Here is a 27,965-nt window from a genome sequence, read left to right on the forward strand (position 1 = left end):
AGGTTGAGAGTGCAACAGAATAAGATAATAATACATAGTATGGAAATACATACAATGATATCACAACACAGTTAAAAACAGTTACATTCAGGAGCGGAGTAGTTTGTAACGAATATAATATATTAATAAGTACGTGCTTTATACTAAAATAACAAGCTTGCCCTTTTTTCATGATGTTGAGATATATATGTGTATATATACATATATATACACATATACATACATATATAGAGAGAGACACATTCCTCTTTTTATTCATATTTATACACATCAGGTTAATTGTATTCCTCTTTTTATTCATATTTATACACATCAGGTTAATTGTGGTTTCAGTTTGATTGATCAATAAAGTTTTGAGAAGATACACTTCGTCACAATCATTTCATGAGAAGAGATAAAAATATTTTATTGCAACTTTATGGGCAACAGTGTATAATGATATAAACTGAGTGCAGCGATATATGTGCTTTATTTAACAATAACAACCATATAAAATAGAAATAAGAATTATAAGAAATATGTAAAAATGTGACGTTATTCGTATCTGTTTTAAAATGCAGCAATAGTACTTTTAATTAAGAATATTAGTTGACCTGTATAAATGCAGTATTAATTGAGCCTTGGCCTCGTAAACCTGGTAAACCCGTTTAGTTAACATCATGACTGAGGTCACATACGGGGACCAGCGTGATTCAGCGTTGTTTATTATGAGTGAGTCCTCTTCACGATAGACGAGCTTTGCGTTGCACCTTCCACTCCTCCTCCTCCTCCTCCTCTCTCCCTCTTCACTCTCTCTCTTTCTCCCCTCTGCGGCTCTCTCTGCTGGCGCTGCAGTGAATCTCTCCCCCGCTGTCACAAACCGTAAAGTCAGACAGCCGGTGGTCGGTATCTGACCGTTAAAAGTCATAAACCTCGTTGAGACGTCGTCTTTTTCTGGCCGTGTCGATCCATTAACGGAGCTTTTGAATCACCCTCCCAGCAGCTAAAGACCCACTGACGGCAAAATGGTAAGAAGAATACACTCTCCGCGTTTTAAATCATAATGTCAGCCTCATTTTGTACAAACGAGCGTCTCCTCCTTCGACTGTGCTGTTAGCTTCAGAGCTAGCACTCGGGGCTAACCTGCTCGCGGCGGCTAGCTGCCGTTAGCACGGAGCGTAACCGTCGGCGGTTTGTTTATGACAGCGTCGGTTGATTGTCGTGTTAATTGTGCTTCTTGCAGCTGACACGCTGTCACACATTCACGTTTGAAACCACTTCGTCGTACAGCGTGGTGGATGGTGGTCACAAAGGCTAGCGTGTGAGGAAACAGAGAAATACTGTTACGGGTTTTTTTTTTTTTTTTTTTGCTAGCAGGCTAGCTAGCTGGAGGAGGTGCGTCAAGTGCGCAACAAACTGACGGCGGAAGTGTCGCAACGTTGTTAACAAAATAAAAGCTTAAAAAATGTTGAAAGATGATCAGTATATCCTGCATACCACTGCAGCGGACTATTAAGTCTGTAAATCTCCAAGAAATAATAGTGTTGTATCGAGACTTGTTTGACAGACCAACAACCTAAAATCTAAAGGTGTTTAATTTACTTTATTGATCCTGAGGGAAATTCAAGCACCCAAAATAGAGACAAAAAATTTATAGAAATATGGAATAGAGATAAAAAAAACATATACAACTAAATTGGGGGCAGCAGTAGCTCAGTCCAGTCTTGGCTCGGGAACCAAAGTATGGAAGGTGGACTGGTAGCTGGAGAAGGCACAAACGAGAGTTTTTAAGTGTATTTGTATTTATTTGGAAATATGCCTTATTTCCAAATAAATACACGTACACTCAAAAACTCTCGTTTTTGGAAACCTGTTTTTAGAGGCCAGAGAATATTTGTTTTAGTTTTTTTGCTTGATAAATGACTCAAAATGTCGATCTCGGCTGCGACTAACAATTACTTTAAATATATCTTAATTTGTTGATCATCTTCTCGGTTAATTAACTGTTTTGTCAATAAAATGTTGTTTCCTCAAATTTCATTTTTTTTCACAACCCAGATATATTTAGTGTACTGTCACAGAGGACTTAAAAAACAGAAAATGTTACATTTGCGAAGCTGAACTCAGGACACGTTAATTGTTGGTTGATCAATTATCAAAATAGTTAATTTAATAAATGTCAATTAACTGATGAATTGTTGTAGCTCAATATTCTTATGCTCTAAAATTAAGATGACGTCAGTTTTGGGATAATATGCCTTTTTTGAGAATTTCTCATTATGATGTCCACACGTGTCAACTTAATGGTAAGAAACGCAGCTGAAGGAAAGCAGCAAATTTAACGAGCTGTAACCAGAGCATGTTTGACATTTCGGCTTTGAAAATGATTACATTTATTATAAATGATTCATATATTAGTGCTTTGATTTTTAAATGGATTTTAATTACATCAAAGAAATTTGTTTACAACTTGTTTTTGGTCTGTACAATGAACGAATGCTCTAATTCCTTACATAATATCTGCTGGACCAGTCTAAATGCTACAGACTTGAAAAGTGGTCATGCAACGTAAAGCCAGTTTTCTTCTGCAGTTCACTGTTTTATTTTGAAGAATACTGACCGGAAGTGTTGTGTGTCTTACGGGAGAAATGGCAGATTCTTTGTCAGATCAGCTCTGTCGGTCTGTAAATCAGATTTTTCTCTTGTTGTATTTTTCAGGGCTGTAGCCGTCTCACATTTGGACCACCCTCTTGTTAATTCATACAATACTGACAGTAATGTTAGTACTTACATCGGATTATTATTATTATTATTATTATTATTATTATTATAGGCATTATGAGCCATACTACATCCAGAATAAATTAAAACCCAGGTTTGCTACACAGAAACATGGATTTACTTATTTATCATATTTTCAAAGCCTTTGACTGTCTGCCCACTGAGCTCTCGTCGAAAAGGGTAAAACCAGACAGAGTAGTACTCCTGGATGCTAAATGATTAATAACAGTTATTCATTCATAACATTATATTCAATTAAATCAATAGAAGATATATATATTTATAGAGTATAATCGAGTAGCAGACAGGAAATGTACGATTAGATGCAGCAGAGGTTCCTGTCTAGATTTGAACCACAGATGTTGTGGTTGATGGTGTGTATGTCTTAGTGACAGTTTTAAGGTTTGAGCTCTCCAAACTTGAAATCAGAGGCCACGTGGACTCAGAATCATCCTCTAGTCCTTCATGCTAATCTGTAGTTAAGTATCCTTGTTGTTTTCTTGTTTAATTAGACAGAACAAGATAATCATACTCATAATCATAAATAAGATAAAAGACTAAGCATGCAGGCGCAGCAGTTAAGGTGTCCTCATTTTGTGGAGGCAGTTACTGTGAGTGTAACACATCAGCTGATATCTGAACGAGTCACACAGATAAAGTACAGTACAGCAGCTTAGATGTGCCAATCCAGGCAGCAAATGTGATATCATTTTGGAGAGTTGGCACGCGTCAACGCTGGTAAATAGGACGGCGGTATGTTGTTGCCCTTTAGAGTTAAAAATGGATTGACGATTCCAAAATTGTGTGGACAGTGATTACCTTAGCACTGCAGCGAGCAAGAATACGCCCACACAGAGCCAGCTGAAATTGAAAACATCTTTTTCTCTCCTTTCCTGCCCTCCATACATACTGAGCTGCTGTAGTCAAAAAACCCAGCTAATCCAAAAAATGATCTAGAAGTGAATTCGTTTTAAAATCAGAGTGGACCATAGGGCCATTTTTGTATCACAGGAGTGGCATCATACTAATTAATCTGTAAATTCAGTTAAGAAATGGTTTAAAAAATGCTCCATGAAAAGAAAAATAGCTGACTCGTAACAGTGAATCTAACATTCCTTCAGACTGTAAGCTTTAGTTTTACAAATGAGAATAATAATTTCAAATGTTTCAGCTTTTACAGATTCACTCTCCTCTTCTATCCTAGAGGTGCATAATCTCTATAAACAAATAAACTGCTGCTAGCTAAGATTATGGCATCAAAAGCGTTGGCTTCTGATCCCAGTCTGAGTGATGTTGACCAGTCACATTTGATAGGGCTTCAGGTCGTGGTGGAAGCAGATTTGGCAGGATATTCCAAACGTTCCTCTCCCCAGCAACGTTTCCAAGCTCCTCCTGGGGGATCCTGAAGGGTTTACCAAGCAAGATAGGCCATACAATCCCTCCAGCGTGTTCTGGGTCACCCCAGGGTTTCTGCCAGTTGGACATGCCTGGAAAACCTCCAAGACCCTAAGAGACTCGCTTAACACAACAATACTGGGCATGTGTCAACACCCGCAAAGGATCGCCACCTTAACATGGAGTCATGGTTATTAGAAATGTGAATCTTCACTGGTCAACGATTTTAAATGCACAGTCAAGGTGGGAAGTTAGAACCAGCCACCTGCCAAATACTGGTAATATCTGAAAGTTGGTACATTTCAGACACAAACTAATGATTTACTATTTAATGGGCTGCTAAATTTAAATCTCAGTGACTGAAAATGTATCAACCCTCAGATTACTGCACGTTATCAGTTAATACAAGCAGCCAGATAAATATGAACTTCCTTTTTATTTAAAACGTGCTTCAAAAATCAGCTATTGATTTTATATTGACGCTGTATTTGTGACCTGCAGTCTTCTGCGAGTCATTTCTGTAAGTGACAGCATCTAAGTTATGAATACTCTCTGAATTTATGATGGACAGCGTGACAGTCTAACGGCACCTTTGCTTCTGCACACATTTGGTTTGAAAAGTTTCAGTCCTCTTTATCTTAATTAGAAAAATCTCTGAATGACGATATGGCAAAAATGTTTGTCATGATAATTGTTATCCATATTAATTACTATCAATATTTTATCACAACATAATTTGATAATGGTATAATTTTGAAGAATACCATGATAATAATAAAACACTAGAAATGAGTTTACATAATGCAAACATTTAACTGTGGAAACATGATTTAGTAAAACTATAAATAAATCAACCGTAATGTATATTTTGTGATAAAAGAATATATTACTTCTAAATGTAGTAAACTTTTAACTTTGCAAACTAGCTTATCTGCCTTAACAAAACAATACTAGTCAGCTTGTACCTTATTCAAATAATGGTGTGGTCGCTGTGATGGAACGATTTCAGGTGGCAGAAAAGATAGTCGTGTTTCCTTTCTTATTTGGAGCTGACTGATGGAGATATTTTGCAGACTGTCTGAGGCTGTGCTTAATGTCGTGTTACCTTTTTGCCAACAATTTCCTCATCTTCAGAGGATAACAAGTGTTCACTTATAACGGATGTGAATGGAGAGGAGGCAGCAAGTTACTGTGAGCAGGGTGGCTGGAGTTTGATATGTTCATACTGTCTCCCTTTTGTTGCACTTATGGATAATGAGCATTATCATCATAACTCCAGTAAAATATAAAATCTGCTTCCCTCAGTGCAACTCCACTTTAACGTCCATGTTCTTCACTGCATGTACTTGACTGACTGGCTGTTTATCGCCATTATTGACACAAATGTTTACCAGAGTCCCATATCAAGATCATTTTATTGCCCTAATGAAGACCTGAGTCAAAGGAAAATATACCTATGCTGAACCAGCAGGCTGTGCAGGACTGCTAAATCATAATCTGTTAATGTTACAGACACTCCAGAAGTGCATGAACTATGTCTGAGGATTTATTTTTTAATGTAGCTCTCACACAGTTTCAGTGCTTAAAACTTATTTAAAAGCCGCATTAGAGACTCACCAGCTTAACGTACGACAGCACCCGCACAATCCAAATGTAATGAAGCTAAAAAGGAAACATCACGTTGTGTACTCTCCCCATGTGACGTCTGTGATCAGAGCCAAGTTTGTGTTGGGATGTGTCTGAGTGTGTGACAACAAGCTGGAACAGACCTCACTGACGATGTTTGAGTGTTTGCTAGAGTAATCAAAGAAACCAAATCAACTCTTCAGTCAGTAAAACTCACAAACAGTGATTCAGCAGTGGTTGAGAAAAACCAAACAGACTTTCTGGAGCTCTGTTGTGTTTTGATGCAACTTTGCAGAAAAGTATTCAGGATCCAACCACGCACAAGATTTCTCTCGTTCGATATAATCACATATTTCTGTGTCGATGATGGTCAAGTCAGGTGAACTTCAGTACCTCTTCATCATCAACAGTCATGTTCAAAATGGGTTCATTTCAGTTAACTGTTTGTGGCACAAACTGGATGTTTCAACCATTTATCTGTTACTTTTAGCTGTTTAGACGTTTTCTTTAGCACTATGAATCATAACATCTGTTCTGTAATTTAAAACAATAAATTAAACAAATATCCCTGCTTTAGAATCACTGGTGTAAGTCATTTTGTTCAAGACAAAGTCCCAAATATTCTCTATTTCCAGCTTCTAAATTGATGATTTGCTGCTTTTGTTTTTGATTTAGTGTGATCGTCAACCTAATATTATAGGATTTGGGTCTAGACCTGTTTTATATGGAAAGTGTCACGAGATAACTTCTGTTATGATTTGACACTATTTAAATAAAACGTTAATGGAATTGAATTGAGACTGTTGGTTAGAACAAAAAAGCAAGCTAGCTAATGTAAGTAGAAATCCAGCAGAAACATCTGGTGATGGATCGAATATTTCACTGAATTAAATTATTTAATGACCTATTAATAACAAGGAGAGCCCAGAAATCAGCAGTGTTAAAGCAGCAGCATTTTCAAACCCCTCAGATCAGATCATCGGTGGTATGTGCTTGAAGGTCGTATAAACCTTACATATGAGTGTGTGATTTAGAGTCACCGTGTCCCGTTAAAGCTGCAGCCTCGTTGGAGCAACCTGGTTCAATTTTTGGAAGTCCTCGAGAGACGAGGCGAGGCAAATCAAGGAGACACTTTGGCCTGGTTTTCAGAGTCCAGATCATTCTGTCGCTCATGAATAATGAACACTAACAATTGGCCAGGAACACAGACTACAAATCTTTCTACAAATTTTCCCCAGTCTATGGATAGCTGTTTCTCACCAAACATCAGTGATTTAATATAATATAATTGCACATCTACACATGCATTCAGGCTGAGAGACAGTCCTATTCTTGTATATAAAGCATTTTGTTCCCCTTTTGGTATAAATAAAGATTTTTTAAATCAGATACCTAAATTGGAAACACTTGTTCACCGTCAATATTCTGTCTTTTTCAGGGAAATGAAGCCAGTTACGCCCTGGACATGTGCTCGCACTGTAAGTATCAAAGAATATCACCACATGGCATGACATGAACCACGGTCAGTGACTGTTTAATATCCCTGTGTGTTGTTAAGATTCATTCATTCATTCAAACACAAAAAGGAGTTTGTCATCTATATTAGGTTTGCATATGAAAAATTTGGTGAAATCATTTGTTTTCTTGTCTGAATTGTCCATGTTGTTTCAATATCCGAACTAATGCGATCCTTGAGGTTTGTTATTGATACAGTACCAGAATTATACTTTTTAAAAGACCTTACCTTAAGAATATTCTTCCACAAACTTTTTTTTTTTTTTTTATTCAAGCATTTTATTATCAGTGAAAGCTAAACTTGTCATATGTCAAACAGTGAAAGGAATAATATACAGCATCTTTCTGGATCAATCAGGACAAAAATGACTTCTGCCAATACACAATATAAACAGAACTCAAAGTATTAAAGTTCGACACATGGCATGATCATCAGAGGAAAAGTCACACGTGTTCATGCAGAGTTTGCGATCTCACGGTGGCTGGTGATAGATGTGAACATCACCACATGCTGCACCTTCCTCTGCAGGCCTCTGCCGGCAGTCTGACCCAGACTCCCAACACAGTTGGGCTAAAAATGCTTCATCGCTCTGTAAAGGTCAGTGTCAGGGCTGCTGGGAAAACCTTGTTTATTTTTAGTCACCGCAATATCCCAGTTTTAATTAGTTGGTTGGCTTGCTCTGACCCCTCCCAACTCCAGAGAGAAAATCCCGTGCTTAATTAGAAAATAATGACTGAAATGCCTGGACCTACTTTTTGAGTACCAGCCCACTCAAGAAGATGTTAGTGTAAGCTGAACTTTTTCAATCAACCGTTTCTGGAGTCAGATGAGGTTGCTGAGTGGGTGGGAGGTTTGGCGGCTTTTGGTTCCTAACAAGCATTTAAAAAACCTGCTTGTCATGCTGCTTGTTGATTCCCATAACCAGCTTTTAGTCTTTGCTTGAACTTCACTGCCTGGAAAGTTGATATCAAATCTTTGGTTTTCTAATCTGTGAACAAGAACTGGTCCTGCTGTGTGGCCGAGTCAATGATTTCTGCAGGTGTCTCTGCTTACTGCAGTTGACTTTGGAAGTCACACCAGCAGCTCTCAGGTGTCTCAGCTCTCACTAAACCCCACTGGTGTATTCAAAGAGGTGTCTAGGTTAACGACCTGAAATGGGAAGACATGAGTAGCAGGGTTCAGTCTCTCTGACTTTGCTGTATTTTCCCAGTCAACATTATGATTTGGTGCTATATGAATTAAATAAAATTGCATTGGATTAAAAGGTTAGGAAAATCCACAGTGAGTTGTTAGATAAAGAAAGCATCATGCAGCTCACCTCAAACTCATTTTACTGTGTCCTCCTGTTGTGTAGAAAACAATAGAATTAAACAAACTAAACAAGTGTTTGCTGTTGTATTGAGCCATACATGCTGTTAGCACCAGAAACGGCGAGTCTGGCCATATCAACCAGGACAAAAATCAAAAGGATTCCAACTTAAAACTAGTGACAATGATTAAATACAACTCTTATTTTATAATCAAATATTTACAGATTTATTTGACTCATAAGACATTTTACCATTGTGCCCAAAACAAATAAACATGGTGACCAGTCATTACCCAAAACACTTTCAGACTAAATATAAATACCATTAGCATCTATTCTTTTAATTAATTTTGTCCATTAACCTGGTAATTACTCCATTAAGTATTATGCTGAGATAACAATGACAGACATTGTGTCCTGTATACACTATAGGCATGTAATAGGCAGACACAATTTGATATTCAGCAATATGTTTTCAGTTTCTGCACATACAAAAATCCATATATTCTGCAGCATTTTCTTTCAAGTTGACTTAAAATTCAACGTGACATATTTGTTTTTTTCTTGAATTGAAAATAAATGCCTGGGTTTTTAAAGAGGGTTGAATAGATATTGTCCACATAAACAGGGTTGTTCAATGTGTCAAATTAATGTGTTGCCTATATAATAAAAAAAAAATTTAACATTGAAGAATAAATCAATCACCACAGTAAACAGATTCTGTAGAAAATTAATAATGTTGACTCTACAGTATTACAGTATTGTCACAAAATATCTACATGCGATCCCTTCAATAAAAATAGAAGTAAAATAAGATAAGTGATTAGTTTCCTCTGACAGGAGAGATGATCAGAGGTGCAGAGTTTTTACCACCGTCAATGGTACAGGGACCGAAGTATGGGTAGAGTTTCTCAGTGAAGGAGCAGCCAGTAAAGGAGTAGATAAGAGCTGCAGCACCTACATCATAAAAGGAGACCAGACCCTCCTCATAATCCACAAACACTCCCACCTTCTGAGGCCTAGACTGCAGAGAGAGATAGACTGAAGGGTCATCAAGAGCACTGTACTTATTTCCATTTCTCAACCATATAGTCCAGTAACCATCCTCAATGCTCAGTGTAATGTCTTCCTTCCTGTTGATCGACTCTCTGGCCACTCCTAAATCCCAGTCAGTCTTTCCTTTAACTTGAACCTCGTAGTAAAATCTGCCTGAAGAGAAACTCTGCCTTCCCAAAACACAGGGACTGAAAGAAAATCTCTCTGGGTTGTCTGGGAGACTCTTCTCTACCTTACCAGGCCTAGCTCGTTTCCCGTCATTAGACAGAATGAGATAGGGATTTGCTGTATCAGGATCAAGAGTCACATCCACTTCATACTGCTGGACCCTCTTCAGCTCTGCTTTAACCAGCTTCTTCATTTCTTTACTGAGCGTCTCTTCCAGCTGAGACATAGCTCTCCTCACAGTCCCCTCATATAACGATAGACTGACACTGACCTCTGTCCAGTCCTTAGTGGGTGGTGGGTGGTGGATGTTTAGGGACTGGACACTCTGGAGAAGGTGGAGGTGGTCTTCTGACTGTGAGAGATGTTCCATCTCAGTTCTTCTCTTCATCAGCTCAGAGATTTCCTGTTCCAGCTCTTCAATCAAAATCTCAGCCTGTTTTTCTGTTGTTTTCTGTTTTGTTTTGATCGTTTCAATGAGCTTGGCCAGGCCTTTCTCAACAGACTCCTTCAGAGAAGTGAAGATCCGAACACCCTTTGCTAGCTCTCTGTCTGAATCTCCTTTACTGATGCTGACTGAGTGTTTGATCTCCTGAATCTTCTGTTGTCTCTTCTGGATCATCTGCTGTATTTCAGTCTCAGTCTTTCCCAGCTCTGCTTTCTTTACTTCATATCCTTCTTTCAGAGGAACAACTTCATGAGTCTTGTGGTCTAAAACAGTGCAGAGCATGCAGACACATGTCTGGTCTATTTTACAGAACAGCTCCAGAGGTTTATCGTGCTTTGTACACATCCGGCCTTCAAGGTTCTCCACAGGGTCGATCAGCTGATGTCTTTTCAGACTTGAAGCTGTCAGATGAGGCTCCAGGTGAGTCTCACAGTAGGAGGCCAGACACACCAGGCAGGACTTCAGGGCCCTCATTTTGGTTCCTGTGCAGACGTCACAGGGAACTTCTCCTGGTTTGGACACTTTAAGCTCTGAGCTGCTGCTGCTGCTGCAGTTAGCTGATTGTCTGAACTGAGAAACCATCTCAGAAATAAAAGTGTTGACGTTCAGCTCAGGTCTTGTGTTGAAAACCTTCTTACACATCGGACACAGGTACTGGTCAGTAGTATTCCAGTGTTCATCGATGCAGTTTTTGCAGAAGTTGTGTCCACATGGTGTGCTGACTGGATCAGTGAACACATCCAGACAGATGGAGCACAGAAACTGATCTTCAGATGGCAGATAGTTTGCAGCAGCCATTTCTACACATGTAGTGTGAAAGAAGAAAAACATTTCATTCCTAACAGTTTTATAAGGAACAAAATAGCACCAAATATGTTTACATCTTGTTGTATAGAAGGAACAAAATAGCACCAAATATGTTTACATCTTGTTGTATAGACCAATTTTTATTAAAGAATAGTGCTGCTAACAAAGTTTTTCTAACATGATGACAAATCCATTACATTTCCTCCAGCTGCTTCACATTAAAAGCCTCCCCCTGGCTCTCTGGAGGAAAGCTTTTAATGTGAAACAGCCAGAGGAAACGGGAAGTAATCTGACTTTAGGAAGAGATCATTAAACTGTAATAATACCAGGAAGATAAGAGTGAGACTTGACTCTAAAGTACATAGATTAATTTACAGATTAGTGAAGAACTGACAGAGAGACTGTTGAAAGTAATTAATGTGAGTTACTGTAAAGTGGACCTGTGGACAAACAGCCATAGATAAAATAGAAAGTGTCAGTATAAAATGAAACGAGTGAAACTCTTTGTGTTAGTTCTGGTTGTTTAAACTGTAAATATGATCAGTTGTACTCACCAGTGTTTGGCAGAGACTCTTCTGTGTTGTTGAGAAAGACCTGATGAACTCAGTTTGTTTCTTTTAGACAGAAACAGAGACGTGTGTCGACTGCTGCGTGGCTGCTTCTCTTACAAATGTTAAGTTTCATTTCTGGACTTTGACGTGGAAGCTTTCCCTATTCAGTGTTGCTCCACCTCTTACTGCACTTCTGTGGGCGGGGTTTTATTTCCTCCCTCTGAGTAACATGGAGCAAAAGTGGAACTACACCTGATAGGACAGGGGAGTAAGGTGTGTAAACAGGTGTTGCTCTAGCTGCCTTAATTATGTTTGCTGTAACTTAGCTTTAGTTTGAATTAAAACAGTGAGCAGAAAGTTACATGATGTCAAGAAATAAATGTTAATTGCTATTTTTCTCATCCGTTCACACAGTTAATATGAATTAACTTTAAAAATGTAGGTTTTTAAATATCTTATATCACAAAAGTTACAGTTACAACCCTGAAGATTTACATGCAGTCAGGACAGAGGCATTTATGCTGTCTCTCAAAATCATCTCAAAAATAAATATATTTTTGCTGGTGTTATCTCTGTTTCCATGGACATACATGGGGTCTGACTAAAAACTGGAACTGTATTCCTAATGTTTGTCCTTAAATTAAAATTATTGTTGTGAAATAAGAATATATATCCTTGTTTTGACAAGTAAAGTTATTTACTTAAAAGTAATTACCAGGACCAGTGTGTAGAGGTTGTAAATGTTTGTTTTTGACAGACACTGTTGGTACTAGTAGAAAAACTTGCCTGTTGCTTTGCACCATCAGCAGTTTGAACACTCCCACTGTTAACTTAATAACTTTGTATGCTGTGAAGGGACAAAGTACAAAAAGTGTTGGATTTCGTCCAGTAGATTGCCTCGGATGGCAGCAGCAAAACAGGCTGCGATGTGATGATGATTAAACTTTAAATTAGATTTTAAATCACAGTAAAAAAAATATCAGCTGTACTTACCACAAACTCTGTTGTGTCTACTTAAAAACTTTCAGTTTCATTTAATGAATGTGACTGTCCTTCTAGTTTTAATTTTAGTGGTGTATAAGGTTTTTTCCTGGCTCAACATGAGAAAAAGGCAGTACTGAACCAAACTCAGCCTGTGAGAAGCAGAAAAACAAGATTACTCTTCACTACTGCTCATTGTTCCCTTTGTGTTGTGGTCCATCCAGTGGTTGGTCTGTGCCATAACACCAGTAAGTAGTGACCATGGGAGCTTGTTCACTTGTAGTTTTCTTCTGGCCCAATGTAAAGATTGCTATGAATCTTGAAATAAGAAAGCCCGTCCATTTTTCATTCACAGATGTTTTGAGCATACACATGTTGCACATTAGCTAAACACCTTGTACATTTCATTGTATCACACTGTGGTCTTGTGTAGTTCAGTGTTTATCATGAAGCTCTTGGCTGACAGTAGATCTCTGCCTCCCGTGGAGTCGACTGGGAAGGTTTGGTGTTTCTCAGCGGGCGCTGCCTGTTCAGAAGGATCAGCACCGTGACTGAGCAACATGTCAGAGGTGTTGTGTTTCCCAGGCAGTAAATAACAGAGAGAAGGCACTACTGCCACCACTACAGCTGGTGTAACATCTATATTTAAATATATATACCAGTATCTGCACTGAATTAGTTTAAATGAAAGATTTATTTTAACTTGTCTGACTATTACAAACCAAAATATTTCCCCAAATATTGAACTGTGCTTTTATATTTCTGGTTGTCAGCAAGTTTGTGACTCACCATTGACTGTAAAGCATGTGGCTTGACTTGTGATTTAAATATGTAAGTAGGTTTGTTTGGCTGATAGCAATCTCTTACAAACAAGCTAAAATTAAATCTATGTACTCAGTGTTTTAATGTCAGGAATATATTTATTTTACTCAGAATTTAAAATTTGACATTTGCTTTCAGGAGGATGTTTTTGAGTTTATCCTGTATATTGACTGTTGATGAAGATGAGGTTAACCAGATGATGACCAATGATTGTAGCTGAAAGCTGTACTGACATTAACATCAGACTGTGAGTGCTTGGTGACAGTGGTTTGGTTTTAAGAGTGTACGCCACTTGAAAGTCTAATTTTCTTGAGCTTGAAAATATTGGTTTGATCTAAACTCAAGATCTACTTATCGCCTTGCCCCAGAGTTTTTGACCATATTACACTGTCTTCATTGATAACACCCTCACTGTTTACTATCCACTCTCCTGCAGCCCTACTGTATTCAGTCACTACTAGGGATGCGCCGAAATGAAAATTTTCGGCCGAAGCCGAATAAAAATTAAATGGTTGGCCGAATACCGAAACCAAATATGAAATGCGGTTGTTAAATTTTTCACAATTTTTTTTATTATTGCATAAATAGCCTAGAATAAATTTGTAGACATGTTTTTTCAAAGAAAGTAAATGTTTATTTAATATCCTTCAAATATTCCAGTAGAATTTCCAGTTAGTATAATTATTATTTCATTTATACTGTTAGAAAGCCCATGTTGTTTTAATCACTGTTAATTTGTTCTTGAAAGAAATACTATTTAGTTTTATTATATTTCCGGTGAATTTCCATTTTTCCCACGTTCATGAATGCATCATAGTCATTCCGACGGTAAATGAAACGCACCTCGCATGTGTGAGACACCGTAATGTAGAGAGAAGTATATAGCTCTGCTAAAGAGCAGTGTATGATGTATTTCTTGCCTATGTTTTTCCTATATCCTGCATCGTGGGTTTATTGCGTGTGAATGAGAAAACAATCACCAACCCTGGCCAGATGACCGTGCACATTGTTCCATTGCATCAATTGCGTCACGCCACTATTCAGCCACTTCACCGAAAGCCGAAATGCACTTTTGGGCCATTTTCGGCCGAAAACTTTCGGTGACCGAATTTTTGGTGCATCCTTAGTCACTACTGGTGAAAACACACATTTCCTCCTGACAATGCTACAAATTAAAAGCATCCTGCTGGTGAAACATGTGGTGGTCAGAGGAAACATAATTTGTCTCAGAGGTTAGCACTTGTTGAAAATGCAAAGACAAAACTAGACAGCAGCCATTTTATTTTCTCAGTGAAAGAGTTATAAATATGTCAAGGATTAAAGGAAGTAAATCATATAAAGAGTATGGTCAATATGGTGTCATTAAGTCATGAAATAACTGTTATGATTTGGTGTTATATAAATCAAATTAAAAGGTTAGGAGCATCCAGTGTGTTGTTACATGTAGCTCTACAGGCTGCTCACCTCAAACTTATTTTACTGTCCCCCCCTGTTGTGTAGAAAACAATAGAATTAAGTCAGATGATCGTGTGTTATTGCTCAATGTTTGCTGTTGTATTAAAGCACGTTTCTTTGTTACCATTAATTATTAAATTATTAAGTCACAGCATTGATGAAATACAACATACGTTTTTATTTTATGATCAAATATTTACAGATTTATTTGACTCATAAACCATGTTACCAGAGTGCTAAAAAACAAAAGTTGGCCAAAGATAATTTACTAAAATACTTTTTCAATCAAAATATAAATTGCCATTAGCACTGTGTCTTATATACACTGCAGGCATCTACAGTACTAGGCCTTACTCTCAAATGAAGTTTTATGACACAATTTAATATTCAGCAACATGTTTTCTGTGTCTGCACATACAAACATCAAGATTTTCTTTGCAAATGTACTTACTGGGTTTAAAAGAGGTTTGAATAGATGTTCTCCACATAAACACAGTTAAAGAGATGAATGTGTCAAATTAATATACTGAAAATCTTAACATTGAAGAATAAATCAATCACCACAGTAAACAGATTCTGTAGAAAATTAATAATGTTGACTCTACAGTATTGTCACAAAATATCTACATTTGATCCCTTCAATAAAATTAGAAGTAAAATAAGATAAGTGATTAGTTTCCTCTGACAGGAGAGATGATCAGAGGTGCAGAGTTTTTACCACCGTCAATGTCACAGGGACCGAAGTATGGGTAGAGTTTCTCAGTGAAGGAGCAGCCAGTAAATGAGTAGATAAGAACTGCAGCACCTACATCATAAAAGGAGACCAGACCCTCCTCATAATCCACAAACACCCCCACCTTCTCAGGCTGAGACTTCAGAGAGAGAACAACATAATGGTCATCAAGAGCTTCATACTCATTTCCATTTCTCAACCATATAGCCCAGTAACCATCCTCAATGCTCAGTGTAATTATTTCCTTCCTGTTGATCGACTCTCTGGCCACTCCTAAATCCCAGGCAGTCTTTCCTTTAACTTGAACCTCGTAGTAAAATCTGCCTGAAGAGAAACTCTGCTTTCCCAAAACACAGGGACTGAAAGAAAATCTCTCTGGGTTGTCTGGGAGACTCTTCCCTACCTTACCAGGCCTAGCTCGTTTCCCGTCATTAGACAGGATGAGATTCGGATTTGCTGTATCAGGATCAAGAGTCACATCCACTTCATACTGCTGGACCCTCTTCAGCTCTGCTTTAACCAGCTTCTTCATCTCTTCACTGAGTGTCTCTTCCAGCTGAGACACAGCTCTCCTCACAGTCCCCTCATATAACGATAGACTGACACTGACCTCTGTCCAGTCCTTAGTGGGTGGTGGGTGGTGGATGTTTAGAGACTGGACACTCTGGAGAAGGTGGAGATGGTCTTCAGAGTGTGAGAGATGTTCTATCTCAGTTCTTCTCTTCATCAGCTCAGAGATTTCCTGTTCCAGCTCTTCGATCAAAATCTCAGCCTGTTTTTCTGTTGTTTTCTGTTTTGTTTTGATCGTTTCAATGAGCTTGGCCAGGCCTTTCTCAACAGACTCCTTCAGAGAAGTGAAGACCTGAACACCCTTTGCTAGCTCTCTGTCTGAATCTCCCTTACTGATGTTGACTGAGTGTTTGATCTCCCGAATCTTCTTTTGTCTCTTCTGGATCATCTGCTGTATTTCAGGTTCAGTCTTCCCCAGCTCTGCCTTCTTTACTATATATTCTTCTTTCAGAGGAACAACTTTATGAGTCTTGTGGTCTAAAACAGTGCAGAGCATGCAGACACATGTCTGGTCACTTTTACAGAACAGCTCCAGAGGTTTATCGTGCTTTGTACACATTCGGCCTTCTAGGTTCTCCACAGGGTCGATCAGCTGATGTCTTTTCAGACCTGAAGCTGTCAGATGAGGCTCCAGGTGAGTCTCACAGTAGGAGGTCAGACAGTTAAGGCACAACTTCAGGGCCTTCATTTTGGTTCCCGTGCAGACGTCACAGGGAATTTCTCCTGGTTTGGATACTTTAAGCTCTGAGCTGCTGCTGCTGTTAGCTTTCTGTTGAGCTGATTGTCTGAACTGAGAAACAATCTCAGAGAACAATGTGTTGATGTTCAGCTCAGGTCTTGGGTTGAAAACCTTCTTACACATCGGACACAGGTACTGGTCAGTAGTATTCCAGTGTTCATTGATGCAGTTTTTGCAGAAGTTGTGTCCACATGGTGTACTGACTGGATCAGTGAACACATCCAGACAGATGGAGCACAGAAACTGATCTTCAGATGGCAGATAGTTTGCAGCAGCCATTTCTACACATGTAGTGTGAAAGAAGAAAAACATTTAATTCATAAGTTTTATAAGGAACATAATCCACAATTATGTTAACAGTGATCTTTTTTTTTAACAATGAATATCACCAATAGCACCAAATATGTTTACATCTTGTTGTATAGACCAATTTTCATAAAAGAATAGTGCTGCTAACAAAGCTTTTCATACATGATGACAAATACACTGCATTTCCTCCAGCTGCTTCACATTAAAAGCTGCTCCCTGGCTCTCTGGTAGAAAGCTTTTAATGTGAAACAGCCAGAGGAAACAGGAAGTAATCTGACTTTAGGAAGAGATCAGTAAACTGTAATAATACCAGGAAGATAAGAGTGAGATTTAACTCTAAACTACAGAGATTAATTTACAGATTACTGAAGAACTGACAAAGAGAGACTGTTGAAAGTAATTAATGTGAGTTACTGTAAAGTGGACCTGTGGACAAACAGTCATAGATAAAACAGAAAGTGTCAGCATAAAATGAAACGAGTGAAACTCTTTGTGTTAGTTCTGGTTGTTTAAACTGTAAATATGATCAGTTGTACTCACCAGTGTTTGGCAGAGACTCTTCTGTGTTGTTGAGAAAGACCTGATGAACTCACTTTGTTTCTTTTAGACAGAAACAGAGACGTGTGTCGACTGCTGCGTGGCTGCTTCTCTTAATGTTAAGTTTCATTTCTGGAGTTTGACGTTGAGCTTTCCTCTATTTAGTGTTGCTCCGCCTCTTACTGCACTTCTGTGGGCAGGGTTTTGTTCTCTCCCTCTGAGTAACATGATTATTGGGTAAGACTTTGGTTTTCTCTGGTTTAATGTGGAGCATAGGTGGTACTATACCTGACAGGAGTAGTAGGAGAAGTAAGGTGTGTAAAAAGGTGATAGTAAGATGCATGAATAATCAGAAATGAATGCATTTTAGAATAGGAATAAGGTTTGTGGTTTCTAACTTTTATGATCGATTCATTGAAAATCAGAAAGAGGAGTTTTTGTCAGCATTAAACACTTTTTACAGTTTGAGGCCTTGTGGTACACACCACAAAAACCCTAAAACGAGGCATGCAGGATGGTATATTGACGACACAGTGGTTCGTCTGTGTTAAAATTTTTGTTCACTTGGTATATTCAAGACTTCAAGTGATCACAAGGAGATGATTCCATAAAAATAAGCTGTATAAGCTTTGCAAAACATAAGCACACATCTTGGACACTGTGCGTGATTCATTACTGCACTTCATCCTCCTTGGCTTGGAGGGGGAAAAAATCACTGTCCAATCTTCATGCAGGCCACTAAATGCTCTCCTTGCAGCCGGTACCTGAGATGTTTTCTCTACCTATAGTTTTTCTGAAGATCGAGGATAAGTTTCTAACCTCCACGAGAGAAGTGCTGCATAAGATCTGTTGTTAAATTCATTACAGTCGCTCACATTATCAGGAGTGTTCGGTGCTTGACGTGGCAGCAGTTCTCGTCATTTCTTTGTGGTGGGATCCATCTAGTGGTCGTTCTCTGTCATGACATCAGGTTTGACCCCGAACAACAAGGAAGCTATCTGGGTTGTATCTATCTGCAGGCAGTGTATCAGGGACATGAGGAAGGCTGCCAGGTGTCAAGAAATGTTCAGAGTTAAAACAAAGGTTTTCTACAACAAATTATTGTTGGACGACTCTTTGAGAGAGACTTAAAAATAACATTTATAATTTAAAAGGACAGAGTAAAGTATCTCCACCAGGTTACCAAACACAGTACACCTTCACTGTGTCTAGCTGATTCACGGTAATCAGCAGAGTGATTAGTGCTGAAAGAGGTGTCACATGACCCAGTGTTGGGGCTTAGTGCACAGCACCAGGAGGTGCGGTAGCACAAAGTTCATCCTTACTGGTGCAGTGGGAGATCAGCAGCTCTGAACAACCATGGCCAGTAAGAACGAGAAGCCGGGTAAGTCTGGTCGTGTGGTTCGGGTAAATGCTTTCTACAGGCACAATCAGGGAATAAGATACAGGTGGACGACAGGTGTTTAAACTACAGTGTTTTCCTCCTCAGGTTTGACGTGTCAAACCAAACTCTCTAAACAGATTTGTCTGTTACGCAGAAACGCTCTCTCTGTCTGTAAATAACTGTGTGTGTGTCTCTCTCTCTCTGTTTCATTTCAGTTGATGCTGATGAGATTAAGAGGCTAGGAAAGAGATTTAAGAAACTCGACCTAGATAACTCTGGTTCCCTGAGTGTGGAGGAGTTTATGTCCTTACCAGAGCTGCAGCAGAATCCCCTCGTGCAGCGAGTTATCGACATATTCGACACCGATGGGAACGGAGAAGTCGACTTTAAAGGTAAATAAATCATGAAACCCTTTCATCTTTCCTCCTCACTCTGATATGTCAATTTAATCTTTGTTGACAGGAGGTGGTTTCCATTACTGACATTAGTCCAAAAAAAATAGATGGTTTTATAATCCGCTGTCCCTGAAAAGGCCTCTGATGATACATACAATTTGTAATTCACTGTGCACTGGCAAATCCAGGAACAATAGTCAGACCCAGCACAGAAAAATATGATTTCTCATCCACCAAATGCACTTTTCACAACACATTTCACTCGAGGAGGAAGAAAATATAGAGGATTGTTTCTATTCAGAAGACAAAACACAGAAAAGATCTGGGTCACTCATGGACGATAAAAAATACACGAATAAAACTTTATTAATCTAATATTTCCACATAATCATTTTTGTTCATTGCAACATTGCCCACAATTAAAGTTTACATTGACGGTAACCATGGTGTTGCTCCGTCAGTATACTGCTGTACCATGCAACCCTACATTTCTTTCAAGTTTAAGTTTTTCCTGATGATTTCTGCTGATCATTTTAATGAATTTCACTCAACGAATTCTCACAAATGGACAAAAATGTGTCATGTGACCAAGTCATGTCATGTGATTAGGTCAGTGGTTCTTAACCTTGTTGGAGGTACCGAACCCCACCAGTTTCATATGCTCATTCACCGAACCCTTCTTTAGTAAAAAATAAAATATGATTTTTTTTACTGGTGCACAAAATGAACCGTGCATTAACATCACCTTGTTCAAATAACAAAACCAACACAGTGCATGAACTCACAACAACTTACCTCAGTGTGACTTCTGCTGTTGCCTTTGAGAGACCAGTTCAGATATGCGTGGCTTCACCTTGGCAAGTGCCAGTCTCATGTCATTTTCACAGCAAAGTCTGTTCCTTTTCTTAGTTTTTATGTCCAGCATCCTCGAAAACGATTGCTCACAAAGATATGTTGTAACAAATGGTATAAAAAATTCCAGGGCGGAGGCTCCACCGAACCCCTGAGACCGACTCACCGAACCCCTAGGGTTCGATCGAACCCAGGTTAAGAACCACTGGATTAGGTTAACCTTTTCATTCGCAAAATACTTTGTGTGTTAGTAATGATCAGTGTGTTCAGAAATCAAAAATATATAAACATTTTGGACTCTTAAAAATCCTGGTTTTCTGTAAAACATGCAGCATGTGACAAAATGCAGCATATTCAAAATACATGATTCACCATAAATTCACCAATCAAAGCGCTTTTACATTACATATTTCATTCATTCATTCACACACTGATGTTGTTGTCTGCCATGCAAGGTGCCACTTTGGGAGCTGGTCATTCATACACATTCACACACTGATGGAGCAGGCTTGGGGAGCAATTTGGGGTTTAGTATTTGTTAAGGACACTTCAACATGCAGACTGGAGGAGTCAGGAAAGACAGATTATATGATTAGTGGACGACCCGCTTTACCTCCTAAATCGAGGTAGTGAGGATACGATGAGCAACATGGGTTTAAAATCCAGGAATGCCAGTACCAACTGAGCAGCACATCCGTTACCATGGGTAACTATCCTGTTATCAACTTTAGTGCCAGCAGATTATTTTCCTAAACAAAAACAAATATATAAAATAAATTGCTGTACAAATATTCTCTTGTTTTATCCAATTTAGATGACAAACCGCTTTCTGGCTAGAGCTAGCTCAACTCGACTATTTTTCCACACAGAAAGTTTATTAGGAATCGATAAAAGAATCTGAACAATAAGCAGAATCAATAATGGTGTTTATCAATTCCCATCGCTGACGAGGAATCTAAAAACAAACGACAGATGAAAGACAAATCCTGTTTCCCAGCTCAAATACTCTGTGTACTACACATACAGGATTCCAGTAAGAAAATGGAAAACACAGTTTCTTTTTATCAGTTGATGGTTTTTATAACATCTGGTTTTAAGAGGTGTTGCAGCAGCCTCCGTCTTGAAAAGGTCATGAAAGTTTGGGAAGTTTGCGTGACACTATCAGTCTGTTTCTTTCATTTGTACCTTGCTTTGTACAGAAGAAAGACAAAATGTTTTTGTATCACAATGCACATTTTATTTCCCATCATGACATGGTGATCTTATTGGATTATCTACATTAAATGTTGTTGCAACATTTATTATCTTAACTGCAGTTTTAACTGATGATGCTGTTTCCTGTCCCTCGGCAGAATTTATCGAAGGAGTCTCCCAGTTCAGTGTCAAAGGTGACAAGGAGCAGAAGTTGCGCTGTAAGTGTTTAATAGTTGTATGTAGACAAATTAAATCTCATAAACTTCAAGGATCACTGAACATGTTTGACACATAAATCACTGTCTTCACTTTAAATTCTATCAAAACATTTCTTATGGCAGTACGTTTTCGTTGGATTGACCTCACTGTGATGAAACTGATGTCATATTGTATCTGTGTACACATAACATCGACTTCAATCCTCCTTTGACCTCAGTTGCCTTCAGGATCTACGACATGGACAAAGACGGCTACATATCCAACGGGGAGCTCTTCCAGGTCCTGAAGATGATGGTGGGCAACAACCTGAAGGACACCCAGCTTCAACAGATCGTTGACAAAACCATCATCAACGCAGACAAAGATGGTGATGGCAGGATATCCTTCGAAGAGTTCTGTGCTGTAAGTATATTACCTTTTGTCCTCCCTCTAACATCTAGTGTGTGTGTGTGTGTGTGTGTTATGAACAGAGCTTCAGACTAAAAAACAGCTGAAAGACACAATAAATATTTCTGGTACTACTTCACGTCCTTCAAAAGTTCACAAAGGAAGGAAATAGGTCAAAACTCTGGCAACATTCAGAGTATAAAGAACAACTCTATTGTGAGGCCATGGTGAGGGCGACAACCAGAACACGTTGGTCTCACAATAAATCTGTTATTTAAACCATTTGACCTCTTCAGACTATTTCCTCTCTTGATGCACTTCGGATGGAGGTGGAGGTGAAATCTACACTCTGGTTTGGCCTTTTCATGCTGAGAGCAGGTGGAAACATGAACCTCTGTTGCTATGCAGGTTTTTGCATGCAGTATAAATGTTTTGCTTTCACCTAGTGTTTGGGGTCCCTAAAGTATTGGAATAGGATAAACTGGTTGTGGCTGAAAGGCTGAGATGGAGGCTTTCCTACATATATTGAGAATAAGAGGGTTTCTGAGCAGTTTCCAGAAGAGAAGTGCTCACAGTCCAATCGCAGAAATATGCAGAAACACAGAATGTCAAAAGTTTTTGATACCAAATCACAGCATGGATTTTTCTATGGTCTTCCTCAAGGTCTTGTTGTCCTAATGTGGTAATTTACACATTTTTTTTAGTGGTTACAAATGGTTAAGTCTTCTAATCTGTGGAGCAAATCAACTCAACTGCTGCAACAACTTATGAGACAGAGCGTGAGAATACACATCGTATACTGATATCATAATGTGCCGAGACCTTATACACTCTAAACTTCAAATATTTGAACAAAACACAATGTTTATTACAGATTTATGGCACTTCTGTGTGGTTTATACTGTTGACCTGCTGTCTCCCCTGAAAAAGACAAAAATATGTTTACTATTATTATAGAGGTGGAGTGACCGTAATTAAATTACAGTGAACACAGTAAATTGGTCATAAAACCAAAACTAGGAGCTAAAAGAGATTAAAAACATTTCTCAGAGTTTTTTGATTCATTGTTGATGTAAACCAATCTAAAGCCATGGTATTACATCTCGATGTTAACATGCTGACGTAAGGCAGGTGTAATATTTACCATGTTCACCGTCTTGTGGCAGATTCATCGGGGTAGTTAGTTTAGGCTTCGGTGGTGGGAGCCACAGGAGATACCGAAAAGACTCGGTGACCTGTGGAAATGCAACACCACGTTAGGCTGCGTTGGTCTGATGACCGGAGATGATCTTAGCCTTGCGTTTTTAGCACGTCGTCATAGAAAGTAAGACTAATGTCTTTCATCTTCTGGGGATCTTGAATGTCTTTTAAAAAAAAATTCATTGCATTGATATTTGTATATCTGGATGAAAGCGGACCGACGACCAACGTTTCCATCTGTTGACTAGCGCAGCTTTAAACTTGTTGTTGTTCTGTCTCTTCAGTCAGACTTTCATTGTTTGAATGTAAAAAAAAAAACGTGAGATGAACTGACGTGTGACCTCACTTCCTTTTGTGTCCTTCAGGTCGTCGGTGGATTAGACATTCACAAAAAGATGGTGGTGGACGTCTGATAACTTTTTGTTTTCCCTCCATTTACTGAAGACCTGCTTGAAGACGTCGTCCAGCAAAACGCTCTGTTTGTTTTCAACGGAAGTATTTTCTCTGTGAAAAATCCCCTCCTCACCCTTCCTCCCCCTCCTCCTCCGTCACCTCCTTCCCCCTCCCCTCACCTCACCTCCCCTCCCGAGCCTTCTGAAGCCAAACTTTTACCAAGTATTATTGAACAGGAGCTCTCAGTGACTCGGCGGCGTCGCACTTTGAAAGCTGACAGAAAGCTTTTGAGCGCAGAGCGACGGTTTCAGTTTGGTGGAGGAAAGCTGGAGTGTGTGTGTGTGTGTGTTTGAATGTGTATGTGTACTGTATGTTTTACTGGTTTTTTCAAGGTATGTGGGTTTTTTATATTTATTTTGGTGTCATTGTTTTTTTTTTTCCTTTTTTTGAGAATCAAATAAAGTCTATCTTAAAGAAAGTAAACTTTAGTGGACGAGTGTAGTTAGCGGCGATGTTACTTGATTTCAGAACAACACAAACAGCATGAAGTGCCAACGAGAATTTATTGACATGCAGTTGAATTACAGTTAAAATCTGTGTCTTTATTTTAGAGATGTAACTGTATTATTGAATGCATTTATCTTACTGGAGTATTGCATTATTTACACTTACAGAACTGTTTCATTTCAGTCACGTTTGGCTACATTTTGTCAGAAATAAAGATTGGGCACTGCATGTTTTTAAACGATGGCTTACATTAGCATCCATATATTTCTGCTTTTTTTTTTAGGCACTTTTGTGTTTGTAAGCACCAAGTCAGAGAGTCCGAGCTGTAATAATAACGTTAACATTATTTATAAGTTTAAAAACTGGTGATTACGATAACTCTGATATGACATGAATGCGGCGTATCGTCAGAGACGAATTAGCTATGATAACTGCTTGTACACACATTTATAGACTCTTGCACGTCCAAAACAAACGCACATAAAACTCTCAGCTTTGTGGAATAAGATCAGAGATTTTCAGCTGAGAAAAACTTACTGTACATTTGAGGAAAATCAAATTCGGAAACATGCAGAAATTTCTCTCTTTATTTACATGTGCGCTTGATGACGCTTTAGAAACTGTAAAACCGCTGATCGTTGAATAACATGCAGGACTCCTACAGGTTGTAAAGATTCACATTTTTAGTTTTTAATAGTTCTGTGTGTGTTTTTACACCTTTTAAGATTTAGTAAAACTGTTTGGAAAGACAAAAATAAGCTTCATCTGTAGACGTACGGCAGAAATGGCAGAGACGAGCCTGTAAATGATTTTGTGAACTGAATCTGTGTATATCTGCGACTCCTCTGCTTTGGACAGTCACATCTTTATACTCTTAACTTTGTTTGGGAAGAAGCAAAGCCGAGGAGGAGAAAAACAAAAAAAAAAGAACTAAATGGCCGTCAAAATGATAAAAGCTGCTGTACTCTGTTCACGCTGCAGGAAATCTGCCGGACTGAGCGGTTTATTTACTGACGCGCTGCAAAAGACTTTTATACCTGAAACGGGACGACTTGTGATGTGTTTGCATGACGTGTGAACTGATCTCCTCTTCTTCTTCTTCTCCTGCCTGTTTGCATGTAGATCAGGTTTTATTAAAGCTCTTTAAAGCTTTATTAAAGGTCTTTTTTTCAAAGCTCGAGTTTACCAGACTGGTCTCAAAATTTAATGAAATGAGTGAAATGTCTTGCAAATGCAAATAATCTGCTCTGTGCATGCAAGAGTATGTGATTATTACTGGTTCAGTTTGACTACGTGCACTGAAAATACACCATTTTCTGTGAGGTAGAATATTAGAATTTTTATACAGTTATACAACTAAATAAATACGATTTTGGTGCATGTTCAGTAGATAGAATATAGCTACTTTCAATAGAAGTTTAACCCTTAAACACGATTGTTTATTTAGCTGTAATAGTTTCATATTTTAAACATGTGAAAATGGTGTCAGGGTTGTGTTATTATCAGATCATGTATTTCGCGGTGAGGATACGTAATCTTAACATAATTTGTCTTGTATTTATTTAGTTTTGCATTTCAGAGTTTTAGCTCATTTCATGAAATTCAGTGAGACCGTGTTGTGTTTACATGTTAATAATGGTGATAAATAAAACATTTCAAGCACGTAGATGTTGCCAATAAAAGGTTTAAACATGGAAATGACTAAAAAAAAAATATATATATATACTGTAATCATTAAGGTTTTTAATTCGCCTGGCACTCGGTCTGTATGTGTTTTTTTCCCCCCCTCTTTTTCTTTGGGTTGATGATATTTTGTTATAAACAGTTGGTGTCAAAGCTTTCTTCTTGTTTAGCTTCAGGTCGGTGCTGAAATGTCTTCTGTTGGTTTAAAGGGACGTTTGTGATGGATTCAGTCTTAGATTTTTACTCCTGTTTTCATCTCTGCTGCATCACTGAAACTTCATACATGGAAAAATGAGAAATAAACTGTTTGAAAGTTGTTACAGACGCTGTGAACTTCTCATTTATAAATGTTCCAGGACCTTTACTCGTACTGTTTTAACTGTTTTACTACAAAGCATGTACTTTATGTTGAGCTTGAAAACATTTTGGGTGATTCCTGTGTTTGGTTGTAGTTAAATTATTTTCATTATTGATTATTTATATATTTAGCAAACACTTGGCGACAGTGGCAAGGAAAATTATCCTCTTACCAGGCAGAAACCTCGAGTCCAAGTCATTGGTGGGCGGTCATCTGCCGTGACCAACTGAGTTAAAGAGGGAGAGGGGGGTAGACGGATAAATAGACACAGATGCACAGCAGAAATAAAATAATGATAACAATAAATATGAATAGATATATAACTAAAGGTAGTATGTAGATATTCATAATAATAGTAGTGGACGTCAAGCAGGACCACAGCAGCAGGCTCAACAAATCCCTGATCTAGGTGTGACCATGATGTGGTGAAGAGCTCTGTGCATCATCACCTCAGCAGTCTAGGCCTATAGCAGCAGAAGTTAGGGATGGTTCAGCAGTGTCTGCCTCTCGAACCCAAAATAGGAGTTGGTTCCACATATTCAGTTTTTTTGTCATTAAGAACTAAAGAAACTAGAAAATATTTCAACTTGACGAGCTGAAATATCGAGAGCTGGCAACTTATTTAATAGTTCACATCTCATTGATTAAGTTCAAATGAAGTGGAATTCAAAGAAATTAAGTATTTTAAACAGTTTATTTAACACTTTTTACCAGTTGTAATATTTCCCCAACAAAGGATTGATGGAAAAAGTGTTTTTTTGGCAGCAGTGAAATTCAAAATGTGAAATCAACACGAGAAATAAGTGCTCGATATATAAGAAGTATAAATACACTGTGAGCTCAAAACATTAAAATGCTCTGACTGACATGAGTGAAACTGCCGAGGGATTCAAAGATGCACTGCTCCATTTCTATCAGCAGGTGTCAGTGTGACGCCGCATGTTAAACCACATATTGAGATGTGGACAAAAGTATATGGACCCTCTGTTTATGAGCATTTGTTCTGGTTTTTACGGAAGCCCTAAAGGGTCATACATACATACATTTTATTGCACCCATTTTCCTGTGATAACAGGATAATTTTCCTCAGTTTTTCCGTGATAATGAGATCATTAATTTGAGATCTCGTGGAAACAAAATGATAGTCTAGTGTATTAAATCATTGCAGGAAACATCATTTAGTGTAGCAATGTCAGAGGAGCAGGACAATATCAATCTCAATCACATCTTCAATCCAGGCCTGACACAGGCTGAGCAGCTTTATGCCTTGCTATAGATAATGTACACATTAGTGTGCGTCATCTGAGAAGACGGCTAGAAAGGCTTCAGCTTTATCGGAGGCGCAATCTAACTGAGCCTGATGTCGTCATAAATACCCTGAAAATCAAAACTGACTATCTGTATTTCAAACTCAGTAATTGTTTGAAATGTTTTGACAAAACAAGAACAAATACAAAACACACTAAATGTGTCTCCTGCTCCTCTGACATTGCTACACTAAATGATGTTTCCTGCAATGATTTAATACACTAGACTATCGTTTTGTTTTCTCAAGATCTCGAATTAATTATCTTGTTATCACGGGAAAACGGAGGAAAGTTATCTCGTTATCAC

At 38.4% G+C, this 27,965-nt stretch overlaps 2 protein-coding genes across 5 annotated transcripts; one reads left to right on the forward strand and one right to left on the reverse strand.

Annotated features, from left to right (window-relative positions):
• Window positions 1-746: 746 nt before the first annotated feature.
• Window positions 747-26,315, forward strand: ppp3r1b (protein phosphatase 3 (formerly 2B), regulatory s1ubunit B, alpha isoform, b). The gene is made up of 6 exons (XM_010730328.3): window positions 747-1,007; window positions 7,220-7,259; window positions 19,379-19,555; window positions 21,763-21,822; window positions 22,041-22,225; window positions 23,776-26,315. The coding sequence occupies exons 1-6, from the start codon at window positions 1,005-1,007 to the stop codon at window positions 23,821-23,823; spliced, it is 513 nt and encodes a 170-aa protein (XP_010728630.1). The 5' UTR covers window positions 747-1,004; the 3' UTR covers window positions 23,824-26,315.
• LOC109138715 (E3 ubiquitin-protein ligase TRIM39) lies at window positions 7,549-17,939 on the reverse strand. Of its 4 annotated transcripts, XM_027282718.1 has the most exons (3): window positions 17,783-17,939; window positions 16,946-17,214; window positions 7,549-10,809 (listed from the first exon to the last, which is right to left on the reverse strand). In XM_027282718.1, exons 2-3 carry the CDS (start codon window positions 17,210-17,212, stop codon window positions 9,430-9,432), a joined length of 1,647 nt encoding a protein of 548 aa, XP_027138519.1. In that variant the 5' UTR covers window positions 17,213-17,214; window positions 17,783-17,939; the 3' UTR covers window positions 7,549-9,429. The 4 variants fall into 4 exon arrangements, with proteins under 4 accessions (XP_027138519.1, XP_019115277.2, XP_027138518.1 ...); XM_019259732.2 differs by lacking the exons at window positions 16,946-17,214; window positions 17,783-17,939 and adding an exon at window positions 11,637-11,821 and having other exon boundaries at window positions 7,549-11,075; XM_027282717.1 differs by lacking the exons at window positions 16,946-17,214; window positions 17,783-17,939 and adding an exon at window positions 11,195-11,629 and having other exon boundaries at window positions 7,549-11,150.
• Window positions 26,316-27,965: the final 1,650 nt, after the last annotated feature.

The sequence above is a fragment of the Larimichthys crocea genome, chromosome X (assembly GCF_000972845.2).
Source record: "Larimichthys crocea isolate SSNF chromosome X, L_crocea_2.0, whole genome shotgun sequence".
NCBI lineage: Eukaryota > Metazoa > Chordata > Actinopteri > Sciaenidae > Larimichthys > Larimichthys crocea.